The 21,371-nt window shown below is 43.2% G+C and overlaps 1 protein-coding gene across 1 annotated transcript; it reads left to right on the plus strand.

The window, feature by feature from the left end:
• Window positions 1–6,345: 6,345 nt before the first annotated feature.
• On the plus strand, window positions 6,346–21,139 carry LOC106607036 (protein Hook homolog 2). Its single transcript, XM_014203596.3, has 22 exons — window positions 6,346–6,807; window positions 7,656–7,738; window positions 8,701–8,773; window positions 8,930–8,980; window positions 10,781–10,913; window positions 11,191–11,258; window positions 11,500–11,562; window positions 11,748–11,828; window positions 13,556–13,719; window positions 13,824–13,964; window positions 14,081–14,282; window positions 14,405–14,515; window positions 14,698–14,785; window positions 14,956–15,022; window positions 15,937–16,074; window positions 16,742–16,829; window positions 17,434–17,468; window positions 17,585–17,667; window positions 17,788–17,891; window positions 18,049–18,156; window positions 18,240–18,311; window positions 18,471–21,139. The coding sequence occupies exons 1-22, from the start codon at window positions 6,763–6,765 to the stop codon at window positions 18,600–18,602; spliced, it is 2,130 nt and encodes a 709-aa protein (XP_014059071.2). The 5' UTR covers window positions 6,346–6,762; the 3' UTR covers window positions 18,603–21,139.
• The last annotated feature ends 232 nt before the right edge of the window (window positions 21,140–21,371 follow it).

A 21,371-nucleotide genomic window follows, 5' to 3' on the forward strand; every position in this document is an offset into this window, starting at 1 on the left:
AGGAAACCGTTGAGCATGAAAAACCCAGCAGCTTTGCAGTTCTTGACACACTCAAACCGGTGCGCCTGCCACCTACTACCATACCCTGTTCAAAGGCCCTTAAATCTTTTGTCTTGTCCATTCACCCTCTGAATAGCACACATACACAATCCATGTCTCAATTGCCTCACAGCTTAAAAATCCTTCTTTAAACTTTTCCTCCCCTTAATCTACAATGATTGAAGTGGATTTAACAAGTGACATCAATAAGGGATCATAGCTTTCACCTGGATTCACCTGATCAGTCTATATCATGAAAAGTGCAGGTGTTCCTAATGTTTTGTCCACTCTGTGTATGTTCTTCACTACAGATATGCAAGTAATATAAACAAACCAAACAAGCACTGGTTCTCCATAGGTTAAATAAACTGATATATTCCTATTAAGTAACTTGGCCTAAATTCAACATGGGAAAAATGCAGAAGGGCCAGTTAAATGTAACACAGTCTTGTCATAATGTAGCCTATAGATTGTTAAATACATTATACATTACACAGTGGTTGTATAATATAATCTCCATGTGTTGTGCAGAGCTAAGATGCTTCTTCCCAGAGGAGGTCAACCATCCTGTGTCCATGGGCCAGGGGCGGATCGGGACTAGAAATTAGCCCTGGTATTTCTAACATACCGGACCATTTTTTTTCTTGTGGCCCCCACACTGGCCCATTTGCCGAAATGCCAGATGGCCAGTCTACCCCTGTATGGGGCTCTGGTGAGGGGACAGCAGGCAGATCTCTTGTCAGCACCAGAACAAAGATGGTTCTGCATGCAGCGATGATTCATATAGGATTGCTATGCCTGATCGCATATGCTTCAAAATGAAAATGTTTTAACCATACAATACTGGCGCCATATTAGGCTACAACTGAAACATAACAACACTATAAAAGAGGAGAACTGGGCCAAAAACAGCTATCAATTGATATACACTGCTAAACCCTTTTCATCTTGTGAAATGTTTGTATCACCTTTCAAGTGAGCTCAGCATTGTGAACCTAACAATGGGTGGAGTTCTCACGTTGCCCAGAGAGAAGGCCCACCTGATGCCCTCAGGGGGTTTGGCCATAATCACAGGGATGCATGTAAGGACTCTCCCAAGGGGAGGCACTCCCTGCCAGGTCACTGTGACTCACCCTACACTGGCTGTGTGCTGCCTCTGCATGGGAGTGTGTGTGTGAGTGTGAGTGTGAGTGTGTGTGTGTGTGTGTGTGTGTGTGTGTGTGTGTGTGTGTGTGTGTGTGTGTGTGTGTGTGTGTGTGTGTGTGTGTGTGTGTGTGTGTGTGTGTGTGTGTGTGTGTGTGAGGGAGAGAGAGAGAGAGAGAGAGAGAATGGGTGAGAGAGGATTACACAAACTCTTACACTTAGCAATGCCAACCAAAAGTGTCTTTCTGAATGTAAAACTAGGTGAGTGAAATGAGGCCCACCTAGTTTTTAATGTCCAGATGCTATGGGAGTGATAGACTTGTACTCTTACATCAATTGGTTAAATCCAGTGTATTACCCAGTGCTAATGCCCTTGTTTTGATGCTGTGGATCTTGCTTTATAATAGGAGGTTGGTATGTTGTGGCTGTTGCATAGAGCGAGATCTATTTCAATAACATTGAGGGTCATCTCATCTTTGTTACATAACATAACCTGTAACTTAACTTCAGTGGTCCAAACTACATTGACCTATCACTGAGTCACCAGACAGGGCTAAACTACACAATAATAAAGTATAGACTAGCTACTCCCGGAACGATGTTCTACAGGCATCACTACAGTCAGTGGCACAGCACCCAGTTAGGCCAGGTCACCTTGTTTTTGTGTACGTGCATTTCGTGATGAACACTTATCAAATACCTGATATTGCCAAAGCCATAAATCTCTGTTTAGAGAGTGGAGGAAGAGACGGCCGATAAGGAGGAACAGTAAATCTCAGTCAGGTTTTTCCCTCCCATTTTATGTCTTTTCAGTATAACTGTATAGGCTGGATGACTTCATGTCTAGAGAGCTTGGGTTTTAATTGGACTTCTGCGTATCTCTCACTAACCCTGCACTCCCTCTTTCACCCCCACTGCTCTATTCCCTCTTTTCAGATAGTTTTGTTTTCCTGCATTTCCAACACCTGGCCTGGGAAAGAGCTGTGGGGAGATGAAACTTCTGCCAACATTCCAACAAATTCCAGCCCCAATGCCTGGGCACAGCAGTGGATTGTTCGCATTCCTTTATTTAAAGGCGCAGTGTGCTATTGTTTCTCACGACCATACACTTAATTCATGTGCAGGGATAGGCTAAATACATGAAGGGGAACTTGAGAGCTAAGATGTTTGCTCTTTATTCTTCTTATACACCAGTGCCAGATCAGCATGACATTATGATAGCCTTCAACAGAAGAACTCTGAACCATGTGCTCTGTACATGTGTGTCTACGCCATGGATAAAGTTACTGAAACCTGTGTGGAAAAGGCAATGATGTGAAAGCTGTGAAGTGTGTAGGTCCGTGAAGAGTGAATAAGGAACCATCACCAAATAGTTTTCCAACCGAAGAAACCACAACATTTAAAAAAAATTATAATTACCCAATCTTTTTCTGTTTGCCCTCCCCACCTCCACCCCTCCCCACTTCCCTGGAGGACGAATGTGCGTCAGACTGGGGTTGGAAAAGAGGAGAAGTACTGCTTTCTGACTTTCAGGAAGGAAACACATCTGGGGAATAATGTAAAGAAAGAACAAGCAAAAAGAGGAATTAGAGTGAAGGAGGGGGAGCGGGCCAAAAATAGTCAACCTCCTCTCAGGCCTCGCCAATATCCCCAGCCCACCACACGGTGTTAGTCAGCAGACCCCTCCCTCAGTGGATGACTAAACCACCGAACCCCCAGCCATGAACCTTACTTCCTCCCAGGTCTCATACTCTTTCTCTGGGTTATTCAGATTGCGACCCCCTCTCACTAACCAAACATGCACACACCCCTGAAGTGTTCCCCACAGGGGTCGGGTAGTGGGGAGTGTGGGAGGAAGAGCAGGTAAATATGTGTCAAAACCATTTCCACAAAGGATCACGTAAACCCAGTACTATAGTGTTGTAGCCTACCTATAGGGGAACATTTGATTCGTTAATGTCAAAAGGTGAGTGGAGCTGGTGCATGAAGTCAGGCGCAGGAGAGCAAAATGAGTGAGCAACATACTTTACTCAAAAAACAAAGGCACAAGGTAAACAAATACACTTGACCAATAACCAACGGTAAACATTACGCACGGGTGAACACAGCACCTGGAAAAACCAGCCATCATGAACCAAACTGAACATAGAAATAATCACACACAACAAACATGGGGGAAACAGACGGTTAAATACATGAACATGTAATTGGATAATGAAAACCAGGTGTGTAGAAAATAAAGACAAAACCAATGGAGAATGAAAGATGGATCAGCGATGGCTAGAAGACCGGTGACGCCGAACGCTGCCCGAACAAGGAGAGGGACCGACCTTGGCGGAAGTCGTGACAGTTAACAAACTGGCAGGTACACATATTCTTATAAAATATATTTTTTTAATTATTATCGTGAATATCCCTCAATAAATACCATAGGGTTATTGTATTATACTTCTATGATGTATACATTATATAACATCTAAACACATTTTTTTTTACTATATTGGTAGATGGTGGGTGAGCAGAGATGTAGTCTATAACGGACAACATGTACAGTCATTTACACAGAACATTGGCTCTGGTGGTTTGACAAATATGGTGAAGCTGCATGTAAGACTGAGTTTACTATTCAGTAGTGACCAAACAAAGTTTACAGGCTGGTCTGGCTGGGAGACATACAGTGCCTTGCAAAAGTATTCATCCCCCTTGTAATTTTTTCTATTTTGTTGCATTACAACCTGTAATTTAAATTGATTTTTATTTGGATTTCATGTAACGGACATACACAAAATAGTCCAAATTGGTGAAGTGAAATGAAAAAAATGACTTGTTTCAAAAGATTATAAAAAACTTAAAAGTGGTGCTTGCATATGTATGCACCCCCTAAGATCTGGTGCAACCAATTACCTTCAGAAGTCACATAATTTGTTAAATAAAGTCCACCTGTGTGCAATCTAAGTGTCACATAATTTGTCACATGATCTATATATGTGTGTATATATACACCTGTTCTGAAAGGCCCCAGAGTCTGCAACACCCCTAAGCAAGGGGCACCACCAAGCAAGCGGCACCATGAAGACCAAGGAGCTCTCCAAACAGGTCAGGGACAAAGTTGTGGAGAAGTACAGATCAGGGTTGGGTTATAAAAGAATATCATAAACTTTGAACATCCCACGGAGCACCATTAAATCCATTATTCAAAAATTGAAAGAATATGCCACCACAACAAACCTGCCATGAGAGGGCCGCCCACCAAAACTCACAGACCAGGCAAGGAGGGCATTAATCAGAGAGGCAACAAAGAGACCAAAGATAACCCTGAAGGAGCTGCAAAGCTCCACAGCAGAGATTGGAGTATCTGTCCATAGGACCACTTTCAACAGTACACTCCACAGAGCTGGGCTTTATGGAAGAGTGGCCAGAAAATAAGCCATTGCTAAAAGAAAAAAATAAGCAAACACGTTTGGAGACTCCCCAAACATATGGAAGAAGGTACTCTGGTTAGATGAGTCTACAATTTTGCTTTTTGGCCATCAAGGGAAACAATGTCTGGCGCAAACCCAACACCTCTCATCACCCCGAGAACACCATCCCCACAGTGAAGCATGGTGGTGGCAGCATCATGCTGTGGGGATGTTTTTCATCTGTAGGGACTGGGAAACTGGTCAGAATTGAAGGAATGATGGATGGCGCTAAATACAGGGAAATTCTTGAGGAAACCTATTTCAGTATTCCAGAGATTTGAGACTGGGACGGGGGTTCACCTTCCAGCAGGACAATGACCCTAAGCATACTGCTAAAACAACACTCGAGTGGTTTAAGGTGAAACATTTAAATGTCTTGGAATGGCCTAGTCAAAGCCCAGACCTCAATCCAATTGAGAATCTATGGTATGATTTAAAGATTGCTGTACACCACTGGAACCCATCCAACTTGAAGGAGCTGGAGCAGTTTTGCCTTGAAGAATGGGCAAAAATTCCAGTGGCTAGATGTGCCAGGCTTATAGAGACATACCCCAAGAGCTGTAATTGCTGCAAAAGGTGGCTCTACAAAGTATTGACTTTGGTGGGGGTGAATAATTATGCACACTCAAGTTTTCAGTTTTTTGTCTTATTTCTTGTTTGTTTCACAATAAAAATAGTTTGCATTTTCAAAGTGGTAGGCATGTTGTGTAAATCAAATGATACAAACCCCCCAAAAATATTTTTTAATTACAGGTTGTAAGGCAACAAAATAGGAAAAATGCCAAGGGTGGGAATAATTTCGCAAGCCACTGTAAGTAGTGAAACAGACATGTCACACATGGTGTTCTAGGAGAGCAGGTAGCCTACAGGGGGTGGCCAGGGAGGAAACCTGACTTGTAGGGCTGGCCAGAGCAAACAAGAAGTTGGCAAATACATCAGGTTGAACTGTGAGTATTGGAGCAAGAAGGGAGCGATGTAAACAGGGAGTACTAAGGAAAATAAGTTTGTCTGCATGTTATGACACAAGGAGGCCCTCACATTGAGCTGATAAAGCACACTGTCTCTATTTTTTAAATATGTCAACTGGAGGGAATGGTGTTTTCTATTTTAATTGCTAAACAGAATTGATTTATGTACTTGTTTCTGCTAGGCTAGCTACATGGTCAGTTTTACTCGGACTCGAGACACCACTCCTCAGTTCTGTGTCATTTTGTCAACTTGAGCCATCTACTGTTCTTTTGTGGAACTTTTTCGAACAAATTCATTTTTTTATTCCAAAAAGCATGCTAAAGGTTTTCGAAACATACACAACATAACGCCCACAAATTATCACTACAATACCGCTCTGTTTAGAGCAACATACAAGCGAGCAAACAACAAAGACAGTACAGTATGAAGATAGGCAGAAACTGCTTCCCCAATATAATTCCCTTATCACGCTTGTAGGCGATGTCATGGCGACGTTGGCCAGATGGTGCCGCGTTCAAGCGTTTGTCGGAACTAGGAAACTCGGTGATGTCCAACCTCCTAACTGGTTGGAGTTATACACGTGCCGCGTTCAACGAATCAGTGTGTTGGAAATATTGGAGTTTCCATGTTCCAATTAGCAAACGAACGCGGAAACTGCTCATGCGCAAAATCACGTAATCGGGTGTAACGGTTGTCTCGCGCCAAACTGCGCATGTGCAATAACTAAAAACGTGTCATTTTGTCACTTTCACGAGGTTGGAGTAATAACATGTTCAGATACTTAGTACATTATCTCGAATCTAGGTTGTGCCTTACGATTTCGATAAAACTAACAACGAAGGAAGAATTTGCTACTTCTCTCATTGACTTCTCAAACACCAAACCCCGGCCTGGTCTGCTTCGTTCCGGAAGTCTCTGGGTTTAGAAACTCTGTGACAACAACACATGAAATACGGTCATCTGTTGCCATGACAATGGTCTTACTACGGAGGCTCACTCGGATAGTTTATGGAGCTAAAACGCGAAAGTTAAGCTAGCTAACAGGAGGCCAAGGTTTGTTGACGTGATAGTGCAAGCTAAAAACAAATTTTCAGCTGAAAGTCTCGATTGCTAGGGTGTTAACTGCAGAGTATCGGTTAGACAAACCAAAATGAGTCTGGATAAAGCAAAACTATGCGATTCGTTACTAAATTGGGTAAGTTTTACAAAGTTAAATATGAATGCCAAGTTGGGTAAATGGGATATCTTGCTAGCCAGACTTAGTCGTCATCCAAAGCGACCTTTCGCTAGCAGTGAAATGTAGCTAAATGAAAATACTTTTTTTTTTTTACAATTAAATGTAGTTAGGCATTGAATCGTTAATAGTGCCTTGAACCAGCTCAAATAAAAATAACATCATTAACTAGCTGTCACTGTCAAATAAAGCTAGCTAACTAACTAGCTAAATTGTTTTGATGGTCTACTGTCCACATCAGAAATGTAATGCCAGCAACTGAGTTAGCCACCATCTTATGCAATCAGTACAAAGGTCTAGCCAAGCCCCAGCAAGCCAGTGTCACTCTCCTAGCTAGCCTCTGAGTTTCCCAACTCCACGATATGTACCATTGAGATGGTACATAGTTGAAAAACTCAGCCATGAACCCTCCAAATATAGGTTGTTTAGGCTATTTTAAAATTGGCTAGAAATGTGGAATGATCTCTTAACTTGCATTACAAACAACTTGCCAGCGAAGTAGCTAGCTGAGGTCTATCATTTAGTGGTTAGCAAACACTTTAGCTGTACAACACATAAGTAGAATGGCTTTCCAGCACTTCTAGACGGCACAGTCAGTATTTTATAAAGCCCTTTTTTATTAACAGTTGTCACACAGTGCTTAATAGATACCCATCCTAAAACAGCAAGCAATTTGTCCAACGTGTTGGCAATAGCATTTGCATTGTTCCTCTTCTCGATCATTTGATTTCTAATTGATTGTCATGTGAAATAGAATAAATGACACACTAACACATTTTCTTCTCATTCCTCATGTCCAACCCTTCCAGCTACAGACATTTCAGGTGCCCTCATGCACCACTAAGCAGGACCTGACGAGCGGAGTGGCTATTGCACACGTTCTACACAGGATGTAAGGGCAAAACATTTTTATTTTGTGTTTTGAGGTTAGTGATAATGGTGGTGGTGGGTTAACACGAGTAGACACCAGCTAAGCTTAGGAAATCTAGGAGATTTATGCCGTCTTCACATGCTAGTCGGAACTAGGAAACTCAGAAATGTCCGACTTGCTGATTCAATGAACGCGGCACGTGTATAACTGCAACCATTGAGCAAGTTGGACATTTCCGAAATGCCTAGTTCGAACTAGCATGTGAACGCGGCAAAAGGTCCTTACTTGCAGATCCCATTACCCTGTCACAGTGGCAAATGGCAATAGTAAGAGATTTGTGGAGTCCATTCAATCCCAGTCATTCTCAATTCACAGACCGATTTGCTTATCAGTTGCACACTGACATTTTTGTTTTTGGCCTTTAACTACTTTGAATAGAGCCTGATTAGAGCAAATTCAATCATCTATTCAAAAGCCTTTTTGTAAAGTTAGAGGATGGGCTGTTTGTCTGTTTTATTTCTATTCCTATGCTTGATAGGGAATAGGTCTATATTTCTCAAGGCCTGGGTCTGGCAGATTGTGCCCAGGTGGGATTTTGTGTAAGGGCCTGTCCATTTTAGTGTACTGTCTGTCCAAGCCAAATTACCTTCTTACCTCATCTGCTATAGTATTTGTGTGCCTTTCTGTCCACACATGCACACACAGAAATGTATCTGTTTTTGTGTCGAACTGGAAACAAGCAGTGCTTTTATCTGAAGGTTAGTTGAATTGGGTAATGGCAATTCTATGATGCCTGTTTTTTTTTATATGATAACTCAAGCCTCAGGCAAGTTTCCAATGATTGCTTGCTTGTTGTGACATTCATTGAGTGTCACATATTAGGGAGTTTGCAGTTTCCAGTTTAGAAATACTCTGCCCTGTGGCTTCCTGTGTATTGTATGTCCCTAGAATATGTCTTGTTAAGTGTTTCATCTTGTTAACAGAGACCCCTCCTGGTTTAATGAGGCATGGCTGGGCAGGATCAAGGAGGAGAGTGAGGCCAACTGGCGCCTCAAGGTACAGTATGAGACATAAGGATATGACACAGTGCCTCTAGGTTGTCACCTAGGCAACCTAGAGTGACCACTGGCCTCACTGTTTAAAGATGGTGTATTTTCACCAAGGCAAAGATGCCTGTATCCTCCAGCTCAGATTTATTTAATTTTCCTCCAGGTCAGCAACCTGAAGAAGATTCTTCAGAGCATGCTTGAGTATTACCATGATGTGAGTAAAGGCTTTTCCTCATTAAAGATCAGAAGGAAGGAAGGGATGGATGGTATATGCATGTTTCTTGCATTTCTTTTAAGAGCTCAATCTCCTCCTTGTTCCTCAGTGTTTGCACCTGTCTTAGTCCATTTGAAATGTCATTGCTCAATGCATACAGTTGAAGTCAGAAGTTTATATACACTTAGGTTGGAGTCATTAACTTGTTTTTCAGCCACTCCACAAATTTCTTGTAAACAAACTATAGTTTTGGCAAGTCGGTTAGGACATCTACTTTGTGCATGACACAAGTAATTTTCCCAACAATTATTTACAGACAGATTATTTCACTTATAATTCACTGTATCACAATTCCAGTGGGTCAGAGGTTTACATGTACTAATTTGACTGTGCCTTTAAACAGCTTGGAAAATTCCAGAAAATGATGTCATGGCTTTAGAAGCTTCTGATAGGCTTATTGACATAATTTCAGTCAATTGGAGGTGTACCTGTGGATGTATTTCAAGGCCTACCTTCAAACTCAGTGCCTCTTTGCTTGACATTATGGGAAAATCAAAAGAAATCAGCCACAATTGTAGACCTCCACAAGTCTGGTTCATCCTTGGGAGTAATTTCCGAACGCTTGAAGGTACCACGTTCATGTGTACAAACAATAGTACGCAAGTATAAACACCATGGGACCACGCAGCCATCATACCTCTCAGGAAGGAGACGTGTTCTGTCTCCTAGAGATGAACGTGCGAGATGTGCAAATCCATCCCAGAACAACAGCAAAGGACCTTGTGAAGATGCTGGAGAAAACAGGTACAAAATATCTATATCCACAGTAAAACAAGTCTTATATCGACATAACCTGAAAGGCCACTCAGCAAGGAAGAAGCAACTGCTCTAAAACAGCCTTTAAAAAAAAGCCAGACTACGGTTTGCAACTACACATGGGGACAAAGATCATACTTTTTGGAGAAATTTCCTCTGGTCTGATGAAACAAAAATAGAACCGTTTTGCCATAATGACCATCGTTATGTTTGGAGGAAAAAGGGGGACGCTTGCAAGCCGAAGAACACCATCCCAACCGTGAAGCACGGGGGTGGCAGCGTCATGTTGTGGGGGTGCTTTGCTGCATGAGAGACTGGTGCACTTCACAAAATAGATGGCATGATGAGGAAGTAAAATTATGTGGATATATTGAAGCAACATCTCAAGACATCAGTCAGGAAGTTAAAGCTTGGTCGCAAATGGGCCTTCCAAATGATCAATGACCCCAAGCATGCTTCCGAAGTTGTGGCAAAATGGCTTAAGGACAACAAAGTCAAGGTATTTGAGTGGCCATCACAAAGCCCTGACCTCAAGCCTATAGAACATTTGTGAGCAGAACTGAAAAAGTGTGTGTGCAAGGAGGCCTACAAACCTGACTCAGTTACACCAGCTCTGTCAAGAGGAATGGGAGAAAATTCAACTAACTTGTGGAAGGCTACCCAAAACGTTTGACCCAAGTTAAACAATTTAAAGGCAATGCTACCAAATACTAATTGAGTGTATGTAAACTTATGACCCACCGGGAATGTGATGAAAGAAATAAAAGCTGAAATAAATCATTCTCTACTATTATTCTGACATTTCACATTCTTAAAATAAAGTGGTGATCCTAACTGACCTAAGACAGGGAATTGTTATTAGGATTAAATGTCAGGAATTGTGAAACTGAGTTTAAATGTATTTGGCTAAGGTGTATGTGAACTTCTGACTTCAACTGTATATTTTCTCACAATCCCCCATTGTCTCCATCCCTCCATGAACAGGTACTTGGCCACCAGGTAGCAGACGAGCACCTGCCAGACATCAATCTGATTGGGGAGTTTGGAGATGTGACTGAACTTGGCAAACTGGTGCAGTTGGTGCTTGGCTGTGCTGTCAGCTGTGAGAAGAAGCAAGGTGAGCTAGCTGGGATAGAGGAGGCAATGCTGGGTAACAGGAAGTCACCTATGGAGAAAATGCAGGATTAATGCAATCACCTGACTATCACAAGTTGATAAACTGAGCATTCACTGGTTCATTCCTACAAAGCTTCAACCATGTACTGTATACAGATTATGATAAAACCGAGTTTTACTCAAACTGTTGCACTGTGTGTAAAGCGGTGTGTTTGAGTGTCTGGCTGTCAGATGTGGATGTGATATTCAGTGGACTCCTCCATGTTGTTTTCTCATAGAGCAAATCCAGCAGATAATGACCCTAGAGGAGTCTGTCCAGCACGTTGTCATGACAGCCATTCAGGAGGTGAGAGATCAGTCTTGGATATTATCCTCTTTGTAGATCTGTCTGTCCTCTTGTGAGATTGCACCTACAAGCACAATTCTTTGCTCCCTGAAACCTTTCTGTATTTAACAGCAATATACACTATAAAACAGGCAATAGCTCACTTATTGTCCTGCTTACCTCTATATTGACAATGGGTTTCACCACGTGATCTGTCTTTCTGGAGTTTGAAACAGCAATTGACTGTGTTGTTGTGGTGTAGCTCCTAGCTAAAGAGCCAACTGTTCCTGGAAGTCCTGAGACCTACGGGGATTTTGACTACCAGGTGGGACCCGCTCTCTTCTTACACTGCTTCTCTGAATACATTAAACTTTCACTCCCCTGCAAGCTGGTTTTATCGCTATTCTTCAATTGCCGTCTCATTTACATGTCTTTTGTGGTATCTCTCTCGTTCTCTACCTCCCACTGTGCTGTCTATAACCTCCCTTGTGCTTCTCTCCGTGTCTGCAGTCCAGGAAGTATTATTTTCTCAGTGAGGAGGTGGAGGCAAAGGAGGATCTGGGCCAGCGCTGTCGGGACCTGGAGCACCAGGTGGGCAGAGAGGACTGTTTGTTAGTTAGCATGTTGAGTGTGTATCTGCAGCTCTTTGCCATGAGTGAAGTGACCCTATTTATTCGCTTGGCTGAAGATTGTTGTCCAGTCTGACTGATTCCCCCTGATGGTTTGTTGTGTAAACGGTGCATAGAGAGTGATAGAGGACTCTTCTTTGTATCTGTCCCATTATGGCTTCTGTGAGTGCACGGGCAGCGCCATTGAGGCCATCTCCATCTTGATCAGTGGAGGCTGGTGGGAGGAGCTATAGGAGGACAGGCTCATTGTAATGGCTGTTATGGAATTAAAGGAACGGAGTCAAACATGTGGTTTCCGTATGTTTGATACCGTTCCATTTATTCCATTCTAGACATTATGAGTCTGTCCTCTATAGCTCCTCCCACCAGCCTCCACTGATTTTGAAGTTGTACATTTTCTTCTACTACTTCTGAGTTGGTAAACAAACTTAAAGGGTGCATACTGCCACCTGGAGTGTGTTGTTTGAACAGGTATAAAGCCAAGGTTTGCGATGTACTGCCACCTCTGCAGTTATGGAATGTTTGCTCACAAATGATTAATTGGCTGATCCTTCCTGATGTCCTGAATGGAATTTTGTGATCCTTCCTTAACCAATAGGAAGCCCCACCCAGTTGACTACTTCAAAATGGTGAAAGTTCTCAATGGCGCTGCACATGCTAAAATGGGCTTTTGGGTACTAGAATCCTCTATTATTCTCCATGAAACAGTGCGAACTGTGCTGCTAATGCTGCCTCTGATTAGGCAATGTCATTGGGTACAAAGACTTAAGTCATTGATCCCCAATAATTACATTGTATAGTATTTAGGATTAGAAGGCAATTACCACTGTTATGTATTCAGCATATTTCTTAGTATGTTAACATTCAACACATTAAGAAATTCTCAGTAGTTTGTAGTTCTTTACTTTCTCCCTGGTATGATGCTAAAGCAAGCCATTTGTCCTTAAAGTTCAGTGTAGAGTTTTGCTGTGCTCAAACTGGAAAGATGTCCAACAGGTAAGTAATAGACCCCCCCCTTTTAATATTGGCATGCCTGCTTGCCTAACCCACATAAACATATTCAGGGTGGACATTTTACCCTAAAACACCAACCAACATTCTTGTCTGTGATAAGCCCAAGGATAGTTCATCTTTCATCAAGCCTCACTAGCTTGAGTCCTTAATCAATCCCTTTCTGAGCCCACTCTCCAGTCTCCCCACATTGTAACTGTTAGTCAGACTGACTCAGACATCTGTTTTTCTATTCACCTCCTTGAGGGGTAATGCTTACAACTGCTCCATTGAGAAAGTGGCCCACCTGACTGAGAACATAGCAGACCAGCTGACTAACTGCTTTGATGTTTGTGCATGTGAAGTTACCACCAACCCTCATGGAAAAACATTGCATGTGTTGCAAGCAATGTACAGTGTCTGTTACTGGATATGTGAGTGTGGCTCTGTTTTCTTTAGCACTTGTGGAGTGTCTCATTTGTGTTCAGCATTTTCATGAGTAAATTTGTTTTTTGGCGGTGTTCTGCATTTTGAAGTGTGTCCTTTTTCTGTGCTCAGCACTTTCTATGGCTCAATGTGTGACTGTTTGTTCATTTGTCTCTAGGTCTCCTCCCTCTCTCTAGCCTTGGTTTCATGCCACTTCCTCTGGTTCTCTCTCTGCCCTCTCCACCCCTGACTCTGTCTGTGTTTGGTCCTCAGTTGGCAGCCGTCCTGGAGGAGAAGTCGTCCCTGCAGGTGGAGACACAGTCCCTGAGGGAGAAGCTCAGCCTCAGTGACCCACAGGATGCTTCCACCACCATCACTGGCAAGAAGCTGCTGCTGCTGCAGAGCCAGATGGAGCAGCTACAGGAGGAGAACTACAGGTCAGAGTCATACCCTCAATGCCGACTTCCAAACTAAATGCATTCTACTCTGTGCCTGTACTCTTTTGATACAATTAATTTATCATTTTCTGTTTGTGACACAGACTAGAGAACAGCCGAGATGACATGCGTGTGCGCGGGGAGATTCTGGAGCGTGACGTTTTGGACCTCACTCACCGTAACGATGAACTGACCAGCCTCGCCCAGGAGGCCCAGACTCTCAAAGATGAGATGGACATCCTCCGGTGAGCCCAGGGGGAGAGCAGCCTCTCAGTAGTCTATGGCCTCCTATCCTTCTCTCCTTTCCTTCCTGCCACGTCCTCAAAACAGCTCCCCCATCTCACCCTCTCCCCTCCCACAGGCATTCGTCTGACCGGGTGAGCCGGCTGGAGGCGCTGGTGGAGACGTACAAGCGTAAGCTGGAGGACCTGGGGGACCTGCGCAGACAGGTGCGTCTGCTGGAGGAGCGCAACACTGTCTACATGCAGCGCACATGTGAGCTGGAGGAGGAGCTGCGCAGGGCCAACTCAGTCCGAACCCAGCTGGACACCTACAAGAGACAGGTGGGCAGAGAGGGCTAGAGAATGGGGGAGGGTTAACAAAGGTGTGGAGATGGATGTGTGTATGACATAGGATGCTATGAACTCTCTTCAGACCCTGAATGTGTTTTCCTCCCTGCTGTCAGGTCCATGAGCTTCACACCAAGCATTCGTCAGAGGCACTGAAGGCTGAGAAGTGGCAGTTTGAGTACAAGAACCTTCAGGACAAGTATGACGCCCTGCTTAAGGAGAAAGAGGTGAGAGAGGATGGCCTGGGACAACTCTTCTCCAGACTAAGATGTATTACTTAAAAGGGCATGATGTCAAAGTGGATGTGGATTTAAAATCTCTGAAATTCTGAGGCAGTCACTTTGAACACTTCTAGTAGGATCAGATTGAGTGCAGTCTAATCCCCACGTTATCCCAATGTGTTTTCCAGCGTTTGATCTCAGAGCGAGACACACTGCGGGAAACCAATGATGAGCTTAGATGTGCACAGGTCCAACAGAAGGGCCTCAATCAACCAGGTGAGTCCAATGGACACAACTAACATCCTGAATCTTCAGCCTCAGTTTTACTGAATGACAAGATGGTAGAGGGGGATTGTTTGACCTTTTTGTGGCAGTTGATAAGACTACTGTCAAAACAAATGTGAGATATTTCCCCCTGACATCTTGGCTCTCTCTCTCCCCTTCAGGTGGATTATGTGAGGACTCTGGCACAGTGGGAAACCTGGCCTCCGAGATGATGCCCACAGAGTTCAAGTATGTGAGAGTGTGTGAAGATGGGTGTTATCTGACCTAACAGATGAAGCTATCAATAGACATACAGGGGTGTCAGAATTCAATTGCTCATTTTCAACTGTAGACTTGGGCGGTACCGGGGTATTTAGAAATGTTATTTTTTTTTTTTTTAAACTACAATTCAGTTGAGTCAGTCACATGGTATATTTGTTTACTACGAGCATGTGGTGCAAACTGAAGTTTCGTGACGTCCACTGTCGAGCAGTACAAGAGCTGATCAAGTTACACTTGAAATTCACTACTGTTTGCCAGCTAAATATAGCTATACATTAACTATTTTAATTCCAAATACATTTTCTCCAGCTATGCATTTGGTTTGCTAACCTGCTAGCTATAGGTGGCTAGCTTGCAAGATCAAGCTTCTTGGTTACAGCAGAGACAATCAATCCCCTCCTAGATTAAGTGTGAGTAGCCTTTTGAGATAGAACCCAGCTCATAAAGTTATAGAACTGTCTTCGCTTTTAGTTTATGTTCGCTTGCGCTTGTTAGCATTTAGCTAACGTCCGCTATGGGAATTTGCTAGTACTTTCATAGCATTTGTAAGCGTTTGAACAGAAGTGATGCCCTTTGTGCATTGCCGTTAATGCCGTAACCCCGGTATGGTTCAGGAACGATATGGAAATCTGGATCTGCCCAAACATAGTGTTCAGCTGTGATAAATGGCAAAGGTCTTATTCCTCAGCCACACTATTTTTAGAACCAGAATGTGCCATTGGCTCCATGAATAGAATGGCTCCCCGTCAGATGGCACTGCTGTTAAATTGGCTGAGGCGGCGTTGAATACTTCTGTTGGTGCGTAGTGTACAGACCTGTGCCTCTCTGCCCCACTTCCCTGCCTTCTCTCTTTGACCTCATCCCTTCTGCTTCCTCCACAGGGAGACGGTGGTGCGTCTGCAGAGTGAGAACAAGATGCTGTGTGTCCAGGAGGAGAGCTACAGACAGAGACTGGTGGAGGTACAGGGTCAGCTGGAGGAGTCTCAACGCAGCCAGAACACCCTGGAGACACAAAACAGGTGTGTGTGTGTGTAGACATGCGTAAAATAAAAGATATGTTCTATACGAATAACACTGCAGTGTTTTTAGTTACGCACATTGTGATTTGATTGTATCAAGGTCAGTCAGTGACACTGTTAGTCACAGTATATATTGCCAGAGTTTCTGTTTGAGTTTCACATTTGGCTAAACGGAGGAGCGATTTAGTGAAATGTCAGCTCACTCTCTGGTCTGTGTGTTGAGTTGTGTTGTGTGGGCTGGAGCGGAGGATGGACAGCAATGGGCCAGATTGTCCCCCGGCTGTCCGTACAGCGTGTGTGTGTGTGTGTGTGTGTGTGTGTGTGGGCGGTTTTTCTGAGTGGATCGTGTGTGTGACGATGGGTCCAGAGTGTGGGAGGCAGGCAGGCATCTTCAGCAGCAGGAGGAGGAGAGCATCCCGAGCTGTGAAGTATGAGTATGCCTGAAGTGGCTCAGTCTTCCCCTAATGAACCACAACACACAGAGAGGGGAGTGGGTGGGCGGGACACCGCTAGAATGGACTAATGCAGCAGCTGATGTGACATTGTATGCATCGCCAGCCTCTCCCACTCACTCATCAAAACCAGCTTAATCGAATTTCCTCATTCTCTCTTCCTTTCCCCTTCTCTCCCTCCTACTTTTCTTATTTGTTCTCTCTCATCCTTCCAGGTTGAACCAGCAGCAGATCTCTGAGCTGCGGTCCCAGGTGGAGGATCTCCAGAAGGCTCTACAGGAGCAGGGCAGCAAGGCTGAGGATGTGAGTGTAGAGACAGACCCTCCTCATTCACTCCTCCTCCTCCTCTAACATCCTCTTACTCCTGTTACCTTGTCCATACCAATCACTGAGTGGACCCAGTCCTCTCCCATCAATGACGACAGTATGCTGAAAATGTATAGGAATGGAAAGGACCAATCTCTCTTAATCGGTTGACCATCTATGGGTCTTAGTTCAAATGTGTTTTTTTTAAAAAAAATTTATCATTTGTTATTTTGTAGTCATTATAACTGGAAAGAGACCTAGACCTCAATATAGTCCTTGAGGACTGTTGTAGATTGTATCCTTCTTTCCCCTCCGTTGACTGCCTGCCTGTGACTGCTCTCTGAGATTTTGTGTGGGAACTTTAACCCTTGTTTGCTGTGTTGATTCACCATTAACGCCTACCCCTCTGTGTCTCTCCGCCTGCCCCCTCCGACCGACATTCGGCCAATCAGGCCATCGTAAGTACGGCCCAGCCCTGCCTGGGCTCTGATTTGACTTTGACTACTTCAGTTGTGTATTATGCTTATTATTTGTCTCTGTCTGACAGAAGTCTGTTTCTCAGTAGTTTGAGTGTTGACTGACTTTTTTCCTCCCCGTTCAGTCCTCCCTGCTGAAGAAGAAGCTTGAGGAGCACCTGTGAGTACTATTATCACTGATGTTTGTACACTGCACCTGTGAAGGGAGTATTATTACTGCTCTGTAGATTCTTGCACGTCCGGCTCCTCCATGCTTTTCCTCTGTCCTCGTCCCAGGGAGAAGCTCCATGAGGCCCACTCAGACCTGCAGAAGAAGAGGGAGGTCATTGATGACCTGGAGCCCAAAGCGGACGGCAACAGTAAGCAGCCTCTTATTTCCTGCCCTTGGGAGCAGTGCTATCAAATAGTATCAATTTAAGAGCACTTTCAAGCTCTGAAAATGCCGTTTAATATTTCCTCTTCAACCTCCCTCCTGTCAGTGGCGAAGAAGATCGATGAGCTGCAGGAGATCCTGAAGAAGAAGGATGAGGACATGAAGCTGATGGAGGAACGCTACAAGCGCTATGTGGAGAAGGCCAGGACGGTCAGTCAACACTGCCTGACACTAAACTCATCCATACAGCACAACGGTGCTTGGCCGCCGCCTTAAATCTGAGTTGCAGATATCATCAAAGATTGTCATGCACATTGTGACATAGTTGAGAATTTCTGCACCAAGTATGTGTGTGTTCATTGTGCAGGTGATCAAGACTCTGGACCCCAAGCAGCCGCCTCTGACTGTGTCTCCTGATGTTCAGGCCCTCAAGAACCAGTTGACTGAGAGAGACCGGAAGATCCAGCACCTGGAGGTAAGAGCCATTGACTGACGAGATGCAGATGAGTGGTGCGTTGTCTGACCCTCCATATGCATGAACAACTCCTCTGTGTGCAGCATGACTATGAGAAGAGCAGGTCCAGACATGACCAGGAGGAGAAACTCATCATAAGTGCCTGGTACAACATGGTGAGTAATAAATCTCTGTCCGTATGTGCCTAATCTACATAGTATTGGAGCAGTTGGCATGATGGGTGCTGCAATTACTTGTATATTGGTCTTGTTTTTTTTTGGTAGTAAGACATTTACATGTCTTATGGCTCTATTTCTCTCTCTCTCCCTCCCCAGGGTATGGCCCTGCATCAGAAGGTGGTGGGAGAGCAGTCGGGTCCGTCCAACCAGGCCCAGTCCTTCTTGGCCCAGCAGAGGCAGTCCACGCACGCCAGGAGAGGCCTCGCAGCCCGCCACCAGCCCAGATAAGACATTTCAAATCTGGGGGAGGATGTGGAGATGAGGCAAAACATTGTCTATATCTTAGTGTTCACTACTTCCGTACTCCTACTCTCACTGCTCTGATGCCTTTACTTCTCCTCTTGGTGTTTTGTGAAGATTGCTGCCCCCTGCTGGGCATCTGTTACAGGATTTTCTGGAGCTTCAGCGATGCAGAGCTACTAACTGCATTCAAAGCTGCCAGGACTCATTTGAACAAAGATGAGAGAAATGGGTCTAATTGAGAGCTGGAATGAAGGAACATAAAGTGGATAGAAAGAAGCCGAGCGACTAATCCTTTGTCATGGAATTCTTAGACAATGTTTATCACTCAGTCCATTTCTTTCAAGCCTCTTTTTAGCTTTAATGTATTTGATGTTTTCTTAAGGTTTAGATTGAGAATCAATGCTTTGGAAGGCCACAATGATGACAGAGATGGAAAGGGATGATTTCTGCTGTCAATAGGGTAGGGGTCTTTACCTTCCCCCTACTACTACTTTTATATATGTTCACCCTTATTGTCCAGCCCACTGTCAGGCTAAATAGATATTATCCTCTTACTATGACATGGAAACACTAATAAGAGATCATGGTGAATTTAAGTGATTTTTTTTTTATTTTTATTAATTTGTGCCCAAGTCATTTGGAGATTCTGGCTTGTGCTGTGTCTCTGACACTTTTAAATGTACATGGTGAGAGACACTGGTGAAGCGCTAGAACAGGGGTGTCGTGCGGATCCAGATATTTTGCGGGGGGGGGTTAACTCAATATACTTTTACAATGAGGAAAACCAAGTTTGAAACTGTAGAAATGATAATGGACCTATATTCATACAGTTTATTGACTCTGTCCAGCTCACTAATAATCATCAAACTGACAGTCAGGGAGCATCACTTTTTGCCAATTTTGATGGTGAGGAAATGTTGTTGAAGACTGAATGTGACGCCCGGGGCAAAATGAGTTTGGCACCCCTCATCTAGTAGAGCTCAATAATACGTCTTCGATATGAGAGGAACACATTTTCTCTGCACACATAGTCATGACCTCTTTATTTCTGTGAATGTGTTTAGACTTTTCTTTCAAGCTGTATCATCTACTTGTTTTCTCCTTTTGTTATGAGTTGTTTTGTTAGTTATACTTTGAAGAGCAGGAAGAATAGCTTTCTAGTCATTTATTATTATTATTATTTTTTTTAAATGAACCTCGCATTTTATGTAGTTGTGTTAGTCTGTATAATAATGTTCAGCAAGGGTACACAGTGTACAGAAAAGCACTTCCTCCCTTTTGATAATGGTTCATTTCCTTGTGAAAGACTAGAAAAATGTCCCTGACTCTGTTAACAATCTACTTTGAAGGACTTTTGTATCAAATTCCTGTTAGGAGTATGGTGTTCACATGTAATGGCAGACGCTCTGAAAGACTTGCAGATATGGGTCCTCTTTTGTCATGACCATTTTACTGGTAGTATTCACACGGGCTATTGAACAAGCTTTTGTTTCAAGCTGTAATATGGGAATTTACTCTTTGAATGATTGACTAGATTTCCTGATGGACTACATTTTGTTCTTTTTTTTTTTTTTACTTGAATTTTTTTCCCCTCTAAAGAGTGAAACATGGTGTTTAAGAATTATGATTGGTTGCACACACCACTTTAGACTGATGTGAATGTAGGAAACGCTGGTGCTTGTGAGAACCAGAATGTGGGGTTATTGATTCACATATTTAATTGATATGGGGGGGAAACTGGCCACACTGGACGTTGTTACTGTGTAATCCTGGAGGGAAGTAAGGTTTCAAGATGGCAATGGTATGTAGCTTTTCTCTCAGCAGAAGCACTCAACTATAGATGTTTCTGTTCACTGAGACTGGAACTTACCTAGCTAATGAACAGACAATGTGTGCTCTTTAATGTCAGAATTATTTACAACTGAATTTATGTGCATTTTACCTATCATTTTCTCAAGATGAACCTGTGAAGGACAACACTATTGTTGAACACTACATATATCTGATTACTTTGACAGTATCTGCGTAAACATGGAACTTCTCTTTGGTACCCAAACTGCGCTCTATGACTTGTACCTAACCCTCTGTAAGTGTGTAACTATCTGTGCAATGTTATCTACCAGGCTATGAAACCTCAACTGTGTGTACATTTAACTTCACTTAGTGTTTTACTCTTTAAGTAGATGTGTTTATTTGGTATTGAATCAGGAAGTCAGGCTTTTAATTTCAAAGTAGTAAATCAACATTCCAACTGAACTGCTATGTTCTAGCACAGATATGGCCTGCACAATTCAACCTGTCCTTTTTGTGAATGGAAATCCCTATTCAAATATATTGTCAATGTACTGTCTAATTGCAGTATAACTTGTTGACACTGTCCATTAGCAATATATTACAATTGACATTTACCATCACAAATTGAACATGCAGTTAAAGGACTTCAACTCTACTGAACAAAAATATAAACGCAACATGTGAAGTGTTGGTTTCATGAGCTGAAATAAAAGATTCCATAAATGTTCCATACGCACAAAAAGCATATCTCTCAAATGTTTTGCACAAATTTTGTTTACATTTTTGTTAGTAAATATTTCTTCTTTGCCAAGACAATCCATCCACCTGACAGGTGTGGCATATCAAGAAGCTGATTAAAGTGCATGATCATTACAAAGGTGCACCTTGTCCTGGGGACAAGAAAAGGCCACTAAAATGTACAGTTTTGTGACAAAGCAATGCCATAGCTGTCTCAAGTTT

This window comes from Salmo salar, chromosome 06 (assembly GCF_965601325.2).
Source record: "Salmo salar chromosome 06, fSalSal1, whole genome shotgun sequence".
NCBI classification, from domain to species: Eukaryota; Metazoa; Chordata; class Actinopteri; order Salmoniformes; family Salmonidae; genus Salmo; species Salmo salar.

Bases quoted from the DNA above. Each gene is read 5' to 3' on its own strand.
- LOC106607036 (XM_014203596.3), top strand. From the start codon at position 6,763: ATGAGTCTGGATAAAGCAAAACTATGCGATTCGTTACTAAATTGG. The intron at 8,774-8,929 runs GTACAGTATGAG...ATTTTCCTCCAG, and splicing joins AGGCCAACTGGCGCCTCAAG to GTCAGCAACCTGAAGAAGAT. The intron at 17,469-17,584 runs GTGAGTACTATT...TCCTCGTCCCAG, and splicing joins AAGAAGCTTGAGGAGCACCT to GGAGAAGCTCCATGAGGCCC.